The sequence below is a fragment of the Siphateles boraxobius genome, unplaced genomic scaffold (assembly GCF_051911475.1).
Source record: "Siphateles boraxobius isolate OS27281-9 unplaced genomic scaffold, OSU_SipBor_1 48, whole genome shotgun sequence".
Lineage (NCBI taxonomy): Eukaryota > Metazoa > Chordata > Actinopteri > Cypriniformes > Leuciscidae > Siphateles > Siphateles boraxobius.
The window spans coordinates 5,121,254-5,137,500 of NW_027509119.1; the positions used below are offsets into that span (position 1 = coordinate 5,121,254).

At 36.9% G+C, this 16,247-nt stretch overlaps 1 protein-coding gene across 1 annotated transcript; it reads left to right on the top strand.

Moving 5' to 3' along the window:
* The first annotated feature begins 697 nt into the window (after positions 1–697).
* On the top strand, positions 698–11,052 carry dhcr7 (7-dehydrocholesterol reductase). Its single transcript, XM_077201642.1, has 8 exons — positions 698–804; positions 2,128–2,240; positions 3,384–3,606; positions 3,700–3,790; positions 5,938–6,151; positions 7,089–7,293; positions 8,024–8,155; positions 10,153–11,052. Exons 2-8 carry the CDS (start codon positions 2,134–2,136, stop codon positions 10,615–10,617), a joined length of 1,437 nt encoding a protein of 478 aa, XP_077057757.1. The 5' UTR covers positions 698–804; positions 2,128–2,133; the 3' UTR covers positions 10,618–11,052.
* The last annotated feature ends 5,195 nt before the right edge of the window (positions 11,053–16,247 follow it).

Consider the following 16,247-nt stretch of genomic DNA (forward strand, 5'->3'; position numbering starts at 1 on the left):
TTTTAAATGGCAGTTACATTTATTAGTAACTTTTTTGTTCATCCACCCCATGCGGTAATTATTCTACTTATGTGTCAGTGGACTAAATAAAGCTTTTGAAGTGTGTTAACGAAAAGGCTGATATTTTCCTTATTAAGAAATTATTTGCAAATACTCCTTGTTGTAAACTGACGAATTACAATTTGACATTTTTCATTTCTCTGTCATTAGGCACTTAAAAATAAAAGTTTCGCATAAGGAAAGCTTTTTATATATATTTTAAATATATTCACAGTAAAATAATAGCAGAAGGTTTTGAGGTTAAACATTATTTAAACAGAACATGCAATCTGGTCTGCCAAATTATTAAACTACTATCAACCTAAAATATAGTTTCAACGTATTTAAAGATTTTTAAAAAAAAGTCAAGCTGCTTTTTCAATAATAAAAAAAAGTACCAGGATTATTTTTTAATTGTGTTTAGGAAAGGGCTGATATTTTAGTTTCAAGAATTATGTTTCATTATTTGTAAATACTCCTTTTTATAAACTGGCGAATTGAAATTTTTCTTTATTTATCATTTCTGCGTAAATGTGGTGCAGCTGGAAGCCCTTCATGGGCTGAGCTCATCAGGCGCTCATGGGTTCAGGTCTCGCTTGTCCAATCACTGACAAGAGCATGTATTTCATCTCTCTCTGATTGGATCAATTGACATGACGTTGACTATGGGTGGAGTTTGAAGTCGACCAGAGTCTCCCCTTTGCTCGTTACATCACTGTGAACATCTGGGCAGCGTGAAGTGGCGCAGCATCACCCCATATAACTGTAAGCATTATTTTACATTTTGAACAGTTGCTTTTATTCTTTTGAAATCTACGTTTTATTTTAAGTCTATATTTCAAGGTTGCATGTACAGATCTCTCTTCTGCTTACGAATGCAGCGCTTAACTATAGATGTATGGGGTAATTACAACTGTCACATTGGAGACGGACACTGATATGATAACTATAATCTTACACTCTAGTAAGCATGTTAGGGCAGGTGTCGTATTTCACTTTCATCCGGCAGGTTTATTGCGGATTAAGCTCAAGCAGCACCTTTGCTTTGCAGAAGATCTATAGTCTTGTTTTTCCGTATTTAATGTTTTACTTGTTCGTATCTGTCTAGTGTCTAGTCAATAAAAATGTCCTGTATAAATGTTTTGAAATTGTGTTCATTGTTCTATGTTGCTGCAGAACAGGAATATGCTGTAAAACAGTTTTTAAACTGAGTCAGGCCCGTTTACTTTAACTAAATTGTTGCTCTTAAATGTTCTTGTATAATAAATGAAATGAAAGAATGACGCACGTTAACCCCTGACGTCATCTCTGCGTGATACATGATTGGCTGTTTGTGGCCACTTTTAGCTTTGTTGATTTTCTGACAATAAATTCTTTTAAATTCATAAAATAAACGTTTGCTAACATTTGAAATTTCATGAACGTCAGTTCCACCAAATCTCTACAATAATGTATATAATGACACAGACTATATATATCTATAGTTTCTACTTATATCTACATATATTGCAATACAACACGAACAACATTAATAACTACTAATCTTTTTTTTTTGACACAAGTAAAATCTTTTTTGTTGCATAAATTATTACGATATTAAATATGCGAAACCATGTAATCCTGAATGGAACAATACTCTGCATGTTGTTCATATGCAGATGTTCATATAATAAAAGACAAGACAAGTTTACAGTTGACTACAAACCCACAAACCTAAATAAATAAAAAATTGAGACAGAGGAACTACCTTTGCTTTCATAACATATGCACACAATTCATAACCTCTTATCAGTTGGAGAGATAACATTATATGTCTCCGCTCTGAATGCAACAACCCTGTTCCTCTAAAACTGATATTTTATGTGATAAACTAAGCTACTTAAAACCATTGATTGTCCCATTAACTTTTTCAGCTGGTGCAAATGTCATTACTTATCATTTTAGCACATATATATAACACCTACGTTGTGTGATTTGTTATCTGCAGTGCACTTTGTCCTCCACTTATTCCAGAGACATGTTTACCATCTCAGAGGTTATTCTTATGCTCTTCCCCACAATCTCTCTTTCTAAATCTCACTCCCACAGACATCCATGATGGCAGCCGATGCTGTGAGAAAGCGCCACAAGGGAAGCTCTGATGGAGCACAGGCAGGGCCGAAAGACCAGGCAGAGGAGCCGGCTCAATGGGGAAGAGCATGGTAAGCCACTGCATGTAGACAGACAGTAGTAGTTTCAGTAAGTCAGGCATACAGTACATAACACATTGTTTGTTTAGGTTCAATATATTATAATGTATATGTGATAGTAGTTATATTTTGAAGTGAATTACTGATTGAACCCAGAAATCTGAGCATGAATTAGGCATTGCTTAGGTTTAAAAAAGTTTAGCTTGCTACTATTTCTGTGTTCAGTCGCTAAATCTTGTGCGAGCCATTATGAAGGCATTATTTACAGTTATACAAGTCATACACATTTCAAAAGACATGCCTAAATAATGTAAAATGTCTTAAAAACTATTGCTTTAATAAACTTAATGGCATTGTTAGCAGAACAAACACACAATTATAATACACAATTATATGCGTCAAGGTTTCATGACAATTTGAATATAAATTAACTAAATAACTGTATAATAAAATATAGTTATGTAGTAATGTAATTTAATAATTTCTGTTAATTGTATCAAATGAAGTGTTTTTAAAATGTAAAATATATTTTTTCTTTATTATACTTCAGTAATCGTTTGCAACACAAAACCCAGACGTATAAATTACGTTTTAAAGTTGAATCTTCAGTGGAATATTTGGAACGACCTCACCTGTTAGTAAATGTAATAAGGGATGCACCGAAATGAAAATGAAAACAATAATTCTTTATATTTGAAAGCCGATTACTGATATATTGGCCGATAAATTTAAATCCACATTTTTATATAATTTTTGAGAGCCTGGTTGCAAAAACAAAAGTCTCACCATTAAAAGCAATGTCCCAAACACACAGTTATAATGTTTTTATAATAATCTGATCACAGACCGTATTTTCCTTTTTTAATTGATTTCAATCATGTTTCAAGCAATTCAAACCCATCATGGTGAACATGGCATCTGAAGTGTCTCAGCTGAAGGAAATAATCCATTATTTATTGAAATTAATATATCGGCCAAATTTTCCTATGAACCGATAACGATACCATTAAAAATGAACATATATCAGCCGATAAAGATATGGTGGCCGATATATCGTGCATCCCTAAATGTAACAAATTAGGCTGACAATGTCATCAATTCTAAAAATCCAATATCGTGTTTTCTCTCATATTGATATCCTGTGGATCCCTGTAGGGAGGTGGACTGGTTCTCTCTGAGCAGTGTGATCCTGCTGCTGTGCTTCGCCCCCTTCATCGTGTTTTTCTTCATCATGGCGTGTGATCAGTACCAGTGCTCCATCAGCCATCCGATACTGGACCTCTACAACGGGGACGCCACCCTGCTCACCATCTGGACCCGGGCCCCCTCCTTCACATGGGCCGCTGCCAAGATCTACGCAGTCTGGGTCACATTTCAGGTGTGCAGAATTACAGAAGAATACAGAACAAATACCATTTGTAGTGAGAAAGACATGGACTTGAACTGTGAGGTTCGGTTGTCTCTACAATAGGTGGTGCTGTACATGTGCGTTCCAGATTTACTGCATAAGATTCTTCCAGGCTACGTGGGAGGAGTTCAGGATGGTGCCCGAACACCTGCAGGTAATCAAAGATACATTCATTTATCAGAAATATTCATGTACATTTACTCAATTGACTAGGTTTGGGAAGATGTGGTAGAATGTACACTGGTGGACAAAGGTTTGGAATGATTCGGATTTTAATAATAATTACTTTAATAATTTTACTCTCCAAGGCTAAATATATTTGATTAAACTTTTTAAAATATTTGTTAGTAAGTAAGTAAGTAAAGTTTATTTCTATAGCACATTTAAAATAGCTTGCGCTGACCAACGTGCTGTACATGGTTGTACTGGCCACCGGGTAATAAAACACATGTAATAGAAATGCATTTACAAATACAATTAGTTTAGGCTAAAAACATTGCAGAGAGACAGCAGGTTAAAACACACTTAGCAGGAAAAACATTTAAGATGCCTAAAAGGCCAATATAAAAAGGTGGGTTTTAAGTCTAGCCTTAAAGATATCAATATAGGGGGCATTTCTGATTTCGAGTGGCAGTCGGTTCCACAGCTGGGGGCCAGCAACAGAGAAGCCTCTGTCACCCTTCCGCTTTAGCCGGGACCGTGGGACATGCAGCAGGCCCTGACTGGAAGATCTGAGGGCTCTGGGAGTTGCTTGGAGCTGAATGGTATTTGCTAAGTAACTTGGGGCCAGTGTTCGTGGAGATTTAAAAACCGTTAGAAGTATTTTAAATTGTATCCTAGCCTGGACAGGAAGCCAGTGCAAAGAGGCTAGGACATTTTCTAATTTAGTATAGTTAATTTAAAAATAGCATCCTTACTCCAGTCTTCAGTGTCACATGATCCTTCAGAAATCATTCTAATATGTATTATTGATATTGAAAACAATTTTTGCTACTTTTTGTGTGGAAACTGTGGTACAAAATAACAGCATTTATATATATATTTATTTATTTATGTATTTATTTATTTACATTCCCCAGTAGGGGTGTAACGATACATGTATTCGGTACGAGGCTTTCGGTTCGGTATTCGGTACGCATTAGAAAGAACCGAACGATTCGTTGGACCATTTTTCCTGCTGACCAAAATCCACCATCACAACGTTGCGCAACATCAAATGCCAAACGCAATGAAAGCGGAACGAAACTGCGTTACTATTATTTTGTGCTTCACGGATCGTTTATCAGTTCGGACCATCAACATCAGTGCAGCGCGAGCCGATCTTGATGAAGCGACACTGTTACACAGCGCTGAGAGATCCAGTAAACAAAGCATTTGAATTCGCCACTGAAGTAATAACATGACTGCGAGATCGAGTGAGATGCATTACAATTTCTCCGTTATTAACGGATCAAACAGCGCTGACGTGGAAATCAGGAGAAACATTGTTCCATGAATGAACTAGTTATAGGTTTTAAATCTACAGATCAGCAACAGGCACCATGGATTTACTGTACCAACACTCACTGTAACCATGGAAGTTTGGCAGAAATAGTAAAATGCTTTCAATCACATCACACATCTTTTTCCAGCACTTCAAAATTCAAATATTGTCATATTTAAATGTTATTTTTAATGTGATGACCAAAACATTAATTGTTCATCCTTCAAAGATTACCCCCATTTATAAAACTAAAAGTTTCAAGATGTAGGAAAACTCACACTTATTTAAAAATATTTTTTCTTTTAATAAATAGGAAATTTCTCTGGCATTTTTCTTTTTGCTGTATTGTATCGAACCGAACCGTACCGTGACAACACTGTATCGTATCGAACCGAACCGTGAATTTTGTGAAACGTTACACCCCTATTCCCCAGACTTTTAAATGGTAGTGTATCACAGATTCCATGAAATATTAAACAGCAAAAACTGTTTTCAAGATTATAATAATCGAAAATATTTCTTGAGCACCAAATCAGCATATTAGAATGATTTCTGATGGATCATGTGACACTGAAGACTGGAGTGATGATGCTAAAAATATAGCTTTGATCACAGGAATAAATTACATTTGAGAATATATTCAAATAGAAATCAGTCATTTTAAATTGTAATAATATTTCACAATATTATAATTTTTTCTGTATTTTTGATCAAATAAATGCAGCCTTGGTGAGCAGAAGAGGCTTAATTATTCTTAATATTTTAATTCATTTTTCATTGATATAATATGTAAGTGTTGCTTTCTCTCTTATTGTCAGGTTTGATTAATAAGTATGAGGTCAACGGTCTGCAGTGCTGGATAATCACTCATGTTTTGTGGGTGGCTAACGCTCAATACTTTCACTGGTTTTCACCAACCATCCTCATTGACAACTGGATCCCTCTGTTATGGTGCACCAACATCCTCGGCTATGCCGTGTCCACTTTCGCGTTCATAAAAGCTTATCTGTTCCCTACCAACCCGGAGGACTGGTGAGAAAACACATTCTGATTATTTACTGTACATACAGTGGGTATAATAGTCTACACAGATCTTCAACAAATGAATCCACGTAAAATCATTTCAGATCTTTTTTCACATATAATTGAAACCAAAAAGAACAAGAACAACGCATAGAATAACTTTGTAAGCTATTTGCTAGACATGGCTTCAGTAATAAAACATATTCAGGGTTAATCAGCATCAATTAAAAGATGACTGAAGGATTTAAAAGGGTCTGAAAAAGGTCTTTAAACGTCTTAATTCCACAATGTAAGGCCATAAAAACATCTTAAATCAGAGCAAAGGGCTTCAATTCATAAAGTCATGGCATTAAATGATGCATGCACTGCAAAAAAAGTTAATATCTTCCTCAGTTTTTGTGTCTTGTTTTCCGGTACGGATATCTAAACATTCTAAAATCAAGATATATTTGCTGGAGAAGCAAAATTAAGATATGAACTCTTATTTTCAAGACAAAATTAACTGAGTTTACACTTAAAACAAAAACAAATATATGTCAATGGTTTTGAATTTATTTTAATCATAAACTCACTTCATTTTGATCATTTCACAGAAAACAAGATGACTACCCTATACCACTTTTCTTCTCCAGTAAATGTATCTTTGTTTTAAGAATCTTTAGATGTTTGCACTGGAAAACAAGACAAAAATACAGAGGAAGAACCTTAAATACTGAGGTCTCTCCCTCAACATTTACATTTAGAGCACATGACAGAGTTCCCTTCACTTTATTCCTTAGATTTTCTTTACTTGGTCTTTAAAAAGTCTTATATCTACCGTCATAAAATCTACAGAAACCCTGTTGTTTCCTGTTGATGATTTTAGTCTCTGTAGTTTTCCACTGGTCATGCAGTAAAATTCATGTTCACACTAAATGGGTCAATCTTGTTCATGTTTGATCTGCAGTAAATTCACAGGCAACATCTTCTACAACTACATGATGGGAATAGAGTTCAACCCTCGTATAGGAGAATGGTTCGACTTCAAGCTTTTCTTCAATGGCCGGCCGGGTATCGTGGCGTGGACTCTGATTAACTTATCCTATGCTGCCAAACAGCAGGAGCTGTACGGTTACGTGACAAACTCCATGATCCTGGTCAATGTTTTGCAAGTGAGTCGTGGAGCCACTAGGTGGCGCTATAAAACAACTTAACTATTGCTCATACTTCAGTACAAAACATGTACAACATGCAGTGGTAAAGGTTGATGTGTTTTGCACTTAAGTTTAATGCATTCATTTAGTTGGCTTAAACTCCGCCCCTTTCTCACAGTCAGCTGCAAGCTCACATTCAGCTAATGTGCATCTCTTTCTAAAAAATATATATGTTTGGATAATCAAGTAAACCAAAGTTGAATCAGTATAGTAAGTGTGATTCTCATGATTACTTTTATGAAAGATTTCACTGAAAAACGCATCCCGCAACATTTCACACACATACCACATGTTTTTAAAAGTATACTAAAAAGGCCTTTTACCTGCCAAAAAAGTAAAAACTAGCAATCAGACGACAAAAAAAAGCATGTGGTAGATTGTGTGCAACAGGTTTTTCAGCAAAGTTTTGATCATGTTGATTATTTAGAGGCCTTTGAAATGTACATATCAAATATGATACAGGAGGCTATATAGGATTAAATTTTAGCTTCAATTCGCAAAATTAAGGTTTCGCCAAAGGTTTAGCGTTGCATAACATTTAATTAGTCACAATTGATCAGATGATGGATAGATTTAGATATTTTTTTTCTGTATTGATTCATGAAGTGTTTTTTTTAATTATTATTATTTATCCATATTATTCCCATCACTGCCTAATATCACTAATGTGCCCTCTTTCTTCTCTAAGGCCATCTATGTATTGGACTTCTTCTGGAATGAAGCCTGGTACCTCAAGACTATAGACATCTGCCATGATCATTTTGGCTGGTACCTGGGCTGGGGAGACTGTGTGTGGCTCCCTTTCCTCTACACACTGCAGGTGTGTGTCAGCGCTTGACTTCTGCGCATCTACAATATTGGATTCACAATTTTATCGAGCTGCACAAATCTGAATACATTTAGATTACAATACTCTTATTTCACGCAGCCGTTATTTTAAAATCGAAAGCGAGGCTCCGGTGGGAAGAACCCCGGAAGTAAAGATAAACAACAATGCCTTGGACTACCAACCTGAAGCTGCTGCCGAGATTTACACTATTGGATGTTAATTTCCGATATAGGATATATAGATATAGTTCGTTCCTGCTTGTTTTTTTACTTTCTGAAAAAAATTTTTTTTTGGTTTTCACTGTATATAGTCTAAAGTATGAAAGAAATGTATGTACATTTTTAGAATAACTAATTTCTGCATTAAACACAATACGCCATTGCATTCGCGACTCTTCTATGATTAAAAGCGACACTTCCGGTTTTCTTCCCACCGGAGCCTTGCTTTCGATTTCAATATAACGGCTGCGTGAAATAAGCGTATGGACCGTTCGAAAAGACCCGCCCTCTATAGTTACGTCCGACAAGCCACTAAACTGCTCTCACGCCACACATCATGTTCTCATGCGGTGAAAAATACAGCGTGGAGACAATTTTGTCCTTTCTTTAAGATATTTAAACAATAAATACCTTTTTGTGGCTCTTTAATGTGTCGTGACAGATCGCTGTAGCGCCGATCGTGAATCGATCATCTCTTCCTTCTAGTTAATTTACACCATCAAATAAACATGAATGAACATCAGAAGGAATGTTGTTTCAACAGCGAAAATATGTCAGTACTCATTTTTCACGCTCAAGTCAACCAAGGTTAGTGGTTTACGCAACGCGACTGCTTTGTATAACACAAAACTGGTGGATGGCGGATTATGATTTGTCAGATCGCCTGTCAATTAAACTCCCGGCGAAGGGTGAATTGTTTTTGTTTAAAATAGAGATCACGATTCTGAAGAGACGACTAAACAAAATAATGTAATTTACCACAGCTTCTGACAAAATGTTAATTCCTGCAGTTTTAATTCATTTGAATTTTTTTAAATCGGGTTGAATGAATGATTCGATGACTCACTTCACTTTACTTGTTTCATTACTGGATGAATCAGCATTTTTTGAATGAAACTCTTGAAAGAATGATTCAGTGACAAACAGTCACTTGTCGCCACCTACTGGTGTAACGATGTAATTGAACTTTGCTCAATAACTCAACAGAACTATGAACTTTTATCCCAGTACTCCTGTGATCATTTGTATTATTGTAACAGAAATAATGATCCTGTGTGGTTCAAAAGACTGTTTGTAAAGCTGTTTCATACCTATCAAGTGTGCCGCACACAAGCCAAAACATTTTGATCGCCCCCTGGTGGCTGGCTGCCTTATAGGGCATAAACCCAACCTCTTAATGTAGTCAAATGGGGCGAGCCAAACTAAAAAATCCAATTGCACTTTATATAATTTTTTTTCCGGAGGTTTCTGTCATTTAAGGTAGTTTTCATCACACAGACCTACAAACAGTTCAAGAGTTTGTTTTTCCAATAACCTTTTTCCAATGCGATTGAGTCTGCGGGAATATGGGCGGGACTGCGATACCACCTCACGATTACTACTGCTCAGACTCAAGATGTCAACGGTTATTTCTAAAATATTTGGGCTTTTTTGTCTACAGTGCAAGGATGTAGGGACACGTCGTCCATCTTTTTTTACAGTCTATGATACCTATTCAGGACAACTGCTCTCTCTGGGTCAGCGGCAGCGCCAATGCAAATGTCCGCTGTGATCGTACTTGCTAAAGGTTTAATAGAAATAGCTGAATCACTGTCATTTAGGAATAAGATCACATTGGTGTTTGAATCGCCATCGCCATCTTGTAACGATTAATTCTGCAGCTCTAATATTTTAGTTGATCCTTCACCTCATACGCAGCCTCATTGATTTCAATAGGAGAGTAATGCTGTTTAAGACATGTAGATCTTGATTCATGTTCTTGTTTTTTAGGGCCTTTACCTGGTCTACAACCCCATCCAGCTTTCTACGCCCCACGCCGCAGGCGTCCTCATCCTGGGTCTGATGGGCTACTACATCTTCCGCTCAACCAACCACCAGAAAGACCTTTTCCGTCGCACAGAGGGTAACTGCAAAATCTGGGGTAAGAAGCCCACCTTCGTGGAGTGTACGTACCGATCGGCCGACGGTGGTCTTCACAAGAGCAAACTGATGACCTCAGGGTTTTGGGGAGTGGCTCGCCACATGAACTACACGGGCGACTTGATGGGCTCACTGGCGTATTGCATGGCGTGTGGTGGAGATCACTTACTGCCCTATTTTTACATCGTCTACATGACCATCCTACTGGTGCACCGCTGCATTCGTGATGAGCACCGCTGTGGAAACAAGTACGGCAAGGACTGGGAGCGCTACACCAATGTTGTGCCCTACCGTTTGCTGCCGAACATCTTCTAGTGCGTTCCACCGTATCCCAGATTGCCACGTATTGGAAAGCACGTCGCCTTGTGATTTTCTGTGGCTCTTTTTTTTAACAGCTAGCTCTTTTATGGGAGTGTGCGTGGAAGGTTTTACAAAGATTATTTTGCCTTGTAGTGAGTGAGTGAGTGAGTGAGTGAGAGCAAGCGTATTAATATACGTATCAGTACAAGATTATCAAGGTGACTCTACATTACAGAATGACACTTAAAAAATACTGTTATCAACTCAAGTCTTAATAAGCTCGTTCTGTTTTTCAGAAGACTCACTGTATAGAGAATATAGCTCATTATTGTTCTGGATGTAAATAGATAAAAGTCTATAAGTCCAGAAATGCCCGGACTGCAGCCTATCATTTCTATTCATATTTTTTCTACCAACCAAACTACTGAAATAAAAGTTTCTCACTTTGTCTTTGGTTTTTCACCTGGTGGAAATTGTAAAAAATATATAAATATATATCAATGCAAGTAAACCGCCTGTGATAAAGCATTTTTAAAGAAGTGTTTAGTAACAGTTTTACTTCACTAAACTATGTTTAATGCATTATTTACGCCTTTTAATGCACCTTATAATGCATTTTATGGTCTCATTAATTACTGTAACCACACTTTATACTTTCATTGTACACACCTTTAGAAAGTATAATGGACTAAATATGACAAACAACCAATTTCAGATGTACCAACATCACAATTATTTATTATAATGCATTATAAAGTACATTATGAATACCTTTAATGCATTATTCATTAACGCATTAGTAAGTCGCTTTGGATAAAAGCTTCTGCTAAATGATTAAATATAAATGTAAGTAAAGTGTTACAAAATTCATTCAGTTTTAAATTACTAAATGTTCAAATTACTTGCATTAAAAAAAAAACATTATTAAAAAATGAAATTAGTAAAACTAGGTTAATGCACACATCCTCGGTTTAAGTTGAAGTATGATGACACAGCAGCAGGGGGAGTCAGAGATTTTCATTTAGCACAGCAACAAGCCTGACACAAGAACACACAAAGTCACAAGCATTTAGTTTATCTTGCATATAATAATACACTTGAAGCAGGTACACATAAATAATATACCACTGAAAAGTGTAATATACCACTTTCTTTCTCAAGAAAATGATGGATTTTGATCGCTGAACCATGAGCTTGGTCATTCCTGTATGGCGGGCTAATATCCCAAACACATCAATCACGCCTGTATTCATAAATACACAATACACTCTCTCCTATGGAATACACACTCATAATACTATACTTGACGAATTGGATCATGAATCTCTATATTTTACAACAGAGCCCTGACATACTTGAAAAAACATCGAATTCCATATTAATATCTGAATGTATGTATGACAAGAAATCACCTGCAAATATCAAAATACTGACATGTAGCTGTGGTAGTTTTTTTTAATGTTTTAATGTTGCTTTGTGGAGCACATGATAAGATTCTTCACACTGACTATAATGGACATAAGCATGTTATGGTAATGGGGTTTGCATTGATTCCCCACTTTATTTTTCTTACAAAGCCAATACAGAACAATAGAGAAGGAGAAATGTCTGTCCAGAGGTTGATGAATGGATGAGAGAAGGGAAATACATCTTCATTTGTTTTACTTGTGGTGGTGATTCCTGAATGTCTTTGAAATGCAGATGACAACATGGACAAGACCTAATGTACTGAGAGCTGTCTAATGCAAGCTTCACTATTACTATTGTTCACATTTAGTATTTTGCTATTATATTTCAAACCATGCAGTTTGTTGAAGAGAGATGTTTTATTACTGTCCTATTATAACTGCCTAGCACCACCCAAAACACCCTTGCATTAGTAATGCATGGTCAAGTATTACAAAAACAAATTTCAGGATTTCAAAACCTTGTATTTATCTGGAATTGAACTGTTGCAGACATTTTGTGATGAAATGCAAAAAATATATGAGTGACCAATGAGAATGCAGTCTCTTCAACACTACTTTATTTCCTTGTTTTTATCTGACATACACGTTACAATGAGAAAAGGTTATATCTGTTAGAAAGCAAATAAAGAAAGGAAGAAATGAGGGTTGGGTTTTTGGTGCGTGGGAGTTTACACAACCTTGTTAGTGGTTTGGCTTACTTTCAGAGAGAAATTAAAGAGAGAATCGATCAATAAAAATAGTTTAGTGTACACGCTCTGGAGATTTTCCCACAGATACGGCTGGTGTGAGAGAAGGCGTTGTTGGCTATATTTGATTTTATGTGACCTTGAGTTGTCAACACGCACAAACATAAAAAATCCCCTACATCTCCACCTTATGTGCGACAATGCTTTACTCATAGTCTGGCGAGTGGCACTCCCACTCTTCCATCAGGCTTTGTCCTCCCTCTCTCTATGCTTTTGTCAGGTGTCCATCGCTTGAGGGATGATCAGAAAGAGCAGACTAAACAAACCTGACACCATGACCCCAAAGGTCACCAGACTGCTCCTCTAAGACTCCACCCTGTGTTACTGTAAACAATACCACACACACGAGAATGAGACGCGTCTGGCTGTGTTCGAAATCACCTTCACTATTTCCTACATTACCTCACTATTGTAGGTTTTTTGAGGGAGTGAATGAAAACGAGAGAGTGAATTCAGACACTGAGTGTGTCAGAAGGGCTTTTGCGCATTTTGTGCTTGTCGTTTAAAGGGGTCGTTCAGGATTTTGGACATCGGACCTCATTTCCAAGTTAGCCTGGGTGGTATTTATCAGTGGAGACCGTTTTCAAAATTTTTTCCAGTTGCATAGTTCGCCGGTGCTAGGCTAGCGCGAGTCAACGGTATCTGCTAGCCTGCCATTTAAAACTTTATTTAAGTGCAAATAAATGATAACGCCAGACTATCAATGTAAATGTCTGTTGAGAGAATAATGTTAGAAATCAAACTACCTTTCTTCGCCTTGCCATAGTTATACTTTGTTCCCTGTATTTATTAGCACAGTCCACAGCAGCGGCGGAGTGATATTAAGTTACCTAGGCAACCGAGAGAGCCGGTCCACATGACAATCACTTATTTTTACAATTTCGAAATGCACACGAATCACCCATGTTGCCAGTTCCTTCGTTTACAATCGAATGTTTCAATATCGTTGTTCAAGGCTACTACTAGCTAGCTAGACGTCCCGACTGTAGTGCGCTTCTGTTCTGTGTTTTCTTTTCGGCGCAGTACTACTAACCGGAGCAAAGTAAACTTCTGCCGCTGCTGAGAAACTAGTTCCTGTAAATGTAATGTGATCATTGGGATGCAAGAGTAATTTGATTTCTAACATTATTCTCTCAACAGACATTTACATTGATAGTCTGGCATTATAATTTATTTTCTTCTTGTGTACTGTGGAGGGGGTAAAACTGTTTTTAATGGCAGGCTATAGCAGATACCGTTGACCCGCGCTAGCCTAGCACTGGCGAACTATGCAACTGGAAGGACTGGATGAAATTTTTTGAAAACTGTCTCCACTGATAAATAACACCCAGGCTGACTTGGAACTGAGGTCCGATGTCCAAAATCCTGAACCACCCATTTAATAATCATTTGAAACTTAGCAAACTGGCAGCTCCAGTAGTAATGAAAAGATTTATCTTGAACTCTGTCATGGAAACTAGCACGTATAAACTTTTTAAAACTATTTAATAATCAATCAAAAGGGATTTTATACCTGTATGTTATTACGTTGTTGCCACATTGGACCAGCGGTTTGGAAAATGGATGGATAGATGATTCATCTTCTGGTGAGACGCGGGAACTCATTTGCAGCGTGCGACTCTAACAGTGCATTATGGGTATTCTTTAGCCATTAAGCGTACATCGGTTGTGCACTCGTTGTTGCGGTGCATTGTGGGATTGAACGAGTGCACTCGATAACGTCCACTATGGTTTTGGACACCACTAAAAATGTCTGTTCCCTTAAATAGTGCCCTATTTAGGGGTAAAGGGGGCGATTTCAGACACCTGATATGTGAAATATGTAAATTGTTTTTCATAAATGGCTATGGGATTAAACATACCAAAGTGTGTAATCATTTCAGGAAATGGACACATCTAATCAAATTGTTAGATTCTTCATCAAAGACCAAATTGTCCAACCCAGGCTCATTGCAAATACATGCAACATTTCTGCAAAAGGATACGTTGCTTCTTGCACGTTTCGCAAGACTTTCAAAGTGAAATGCTAAAAGTGCATCCAGTTTTATCTAAAACAGATAAACGTGAATCTGGCAATGTTTTATGGCAGGTTGGAAATGAATGAGAGGCTCTAAAAGGTTAACCACCTGCATTAAACCCTACCCTAAAGTATTAACAAAAGAAAACATGAGATGAAAACACATTTGAAGAAGTAACCATGCCATATTCATTTGCTTCTACAACCTTTGAGCTCTTTTATCATGACTCGTGTTGGACAATCGCTCCACATCTGAAGTGTGATGCTGTATCAGGTGAGCTACCGAGCAAGTTTACTATGGCAAAAAAAAGCTATACAAATGGAGCTGGTTATGTGATCCGAACATCCAAATATATTAGTTTATAAATCATGCATTATGGTAAAAGTGTTTTGAGGTTATAACAGTATTTTGCAAGGAACAAAATGGAAATATGACTATTAATTGATAATCTGATCCTATAATCATAAAGTTGTTGGTGTGTTTTATTGCCTCTAGTGTTCATTTCAGCTGGAAACTAAATTGAATTGTATGTATAGATACTTTTTTTTTTAATTTAGGGTTGGCCCATGTTGTATTTATCTGAGCTAAAGTATTTATTTTATAGCTCGTTTGTCTAAAACTGTCCCACATCTTTGCAGCTTCTTTGGAATTTTAGAAGAAAAATCGGTAACACTTTATTTTACAGTGTCATTGTTACATGTAATTACCATAGTAATAACAGTAAATTATGCCTAATTACATGCAATTAACCCTCAACCAAAATCCTAATCCCACCCTAACCCTATAGTAAGTACGTGTAGTTGCTTAATTTTACTCAGTACTTAAATATATAATTACACTGTAACAATGACACCTTAAAATAAAGTGTAACTGAAAAATCGTACAAAGTTGAATTCAATTTACTATTATGTAATACATATCTCGACTGTTCATCTGATCTGGTGTTTCCCATGAATAGCAGAGTGCCTGAGTGAGGCTCTTAACCCTCGGGTTGCTCCAGGCGGATTATCCCTACAATTAGTGCACTGAAAGCTTGAAAAAGCATCTGCTAGATGGCAAGTAACTAGTCAAGTGTTTAGGCATGTGGCATTTAGTGTGGAATGTTAGTGGGTCAGTAAACTAGTAACCCAGAGATGATGTCAGATGATAATAGATGGTATCTGTGAGGGTTGGAATGTGCCTTGGATAAAGACCTGGCACTTGCATCTTGTCTGGGATACAGTAAGTCAGACTGTTGGCCGACTCACTGTCATGCTCATCTGTGGAAATAAATTGTGAATAACAGGTGAATGTAAGCTTCTGTCACCATGGCGGAGTAAAACACATCATCATATTTCTCAAAAATGTGTTGGTAATTTCCTGTCACACAAAATGCACACTGCATACATGCAAACACACACACTCACATGCAC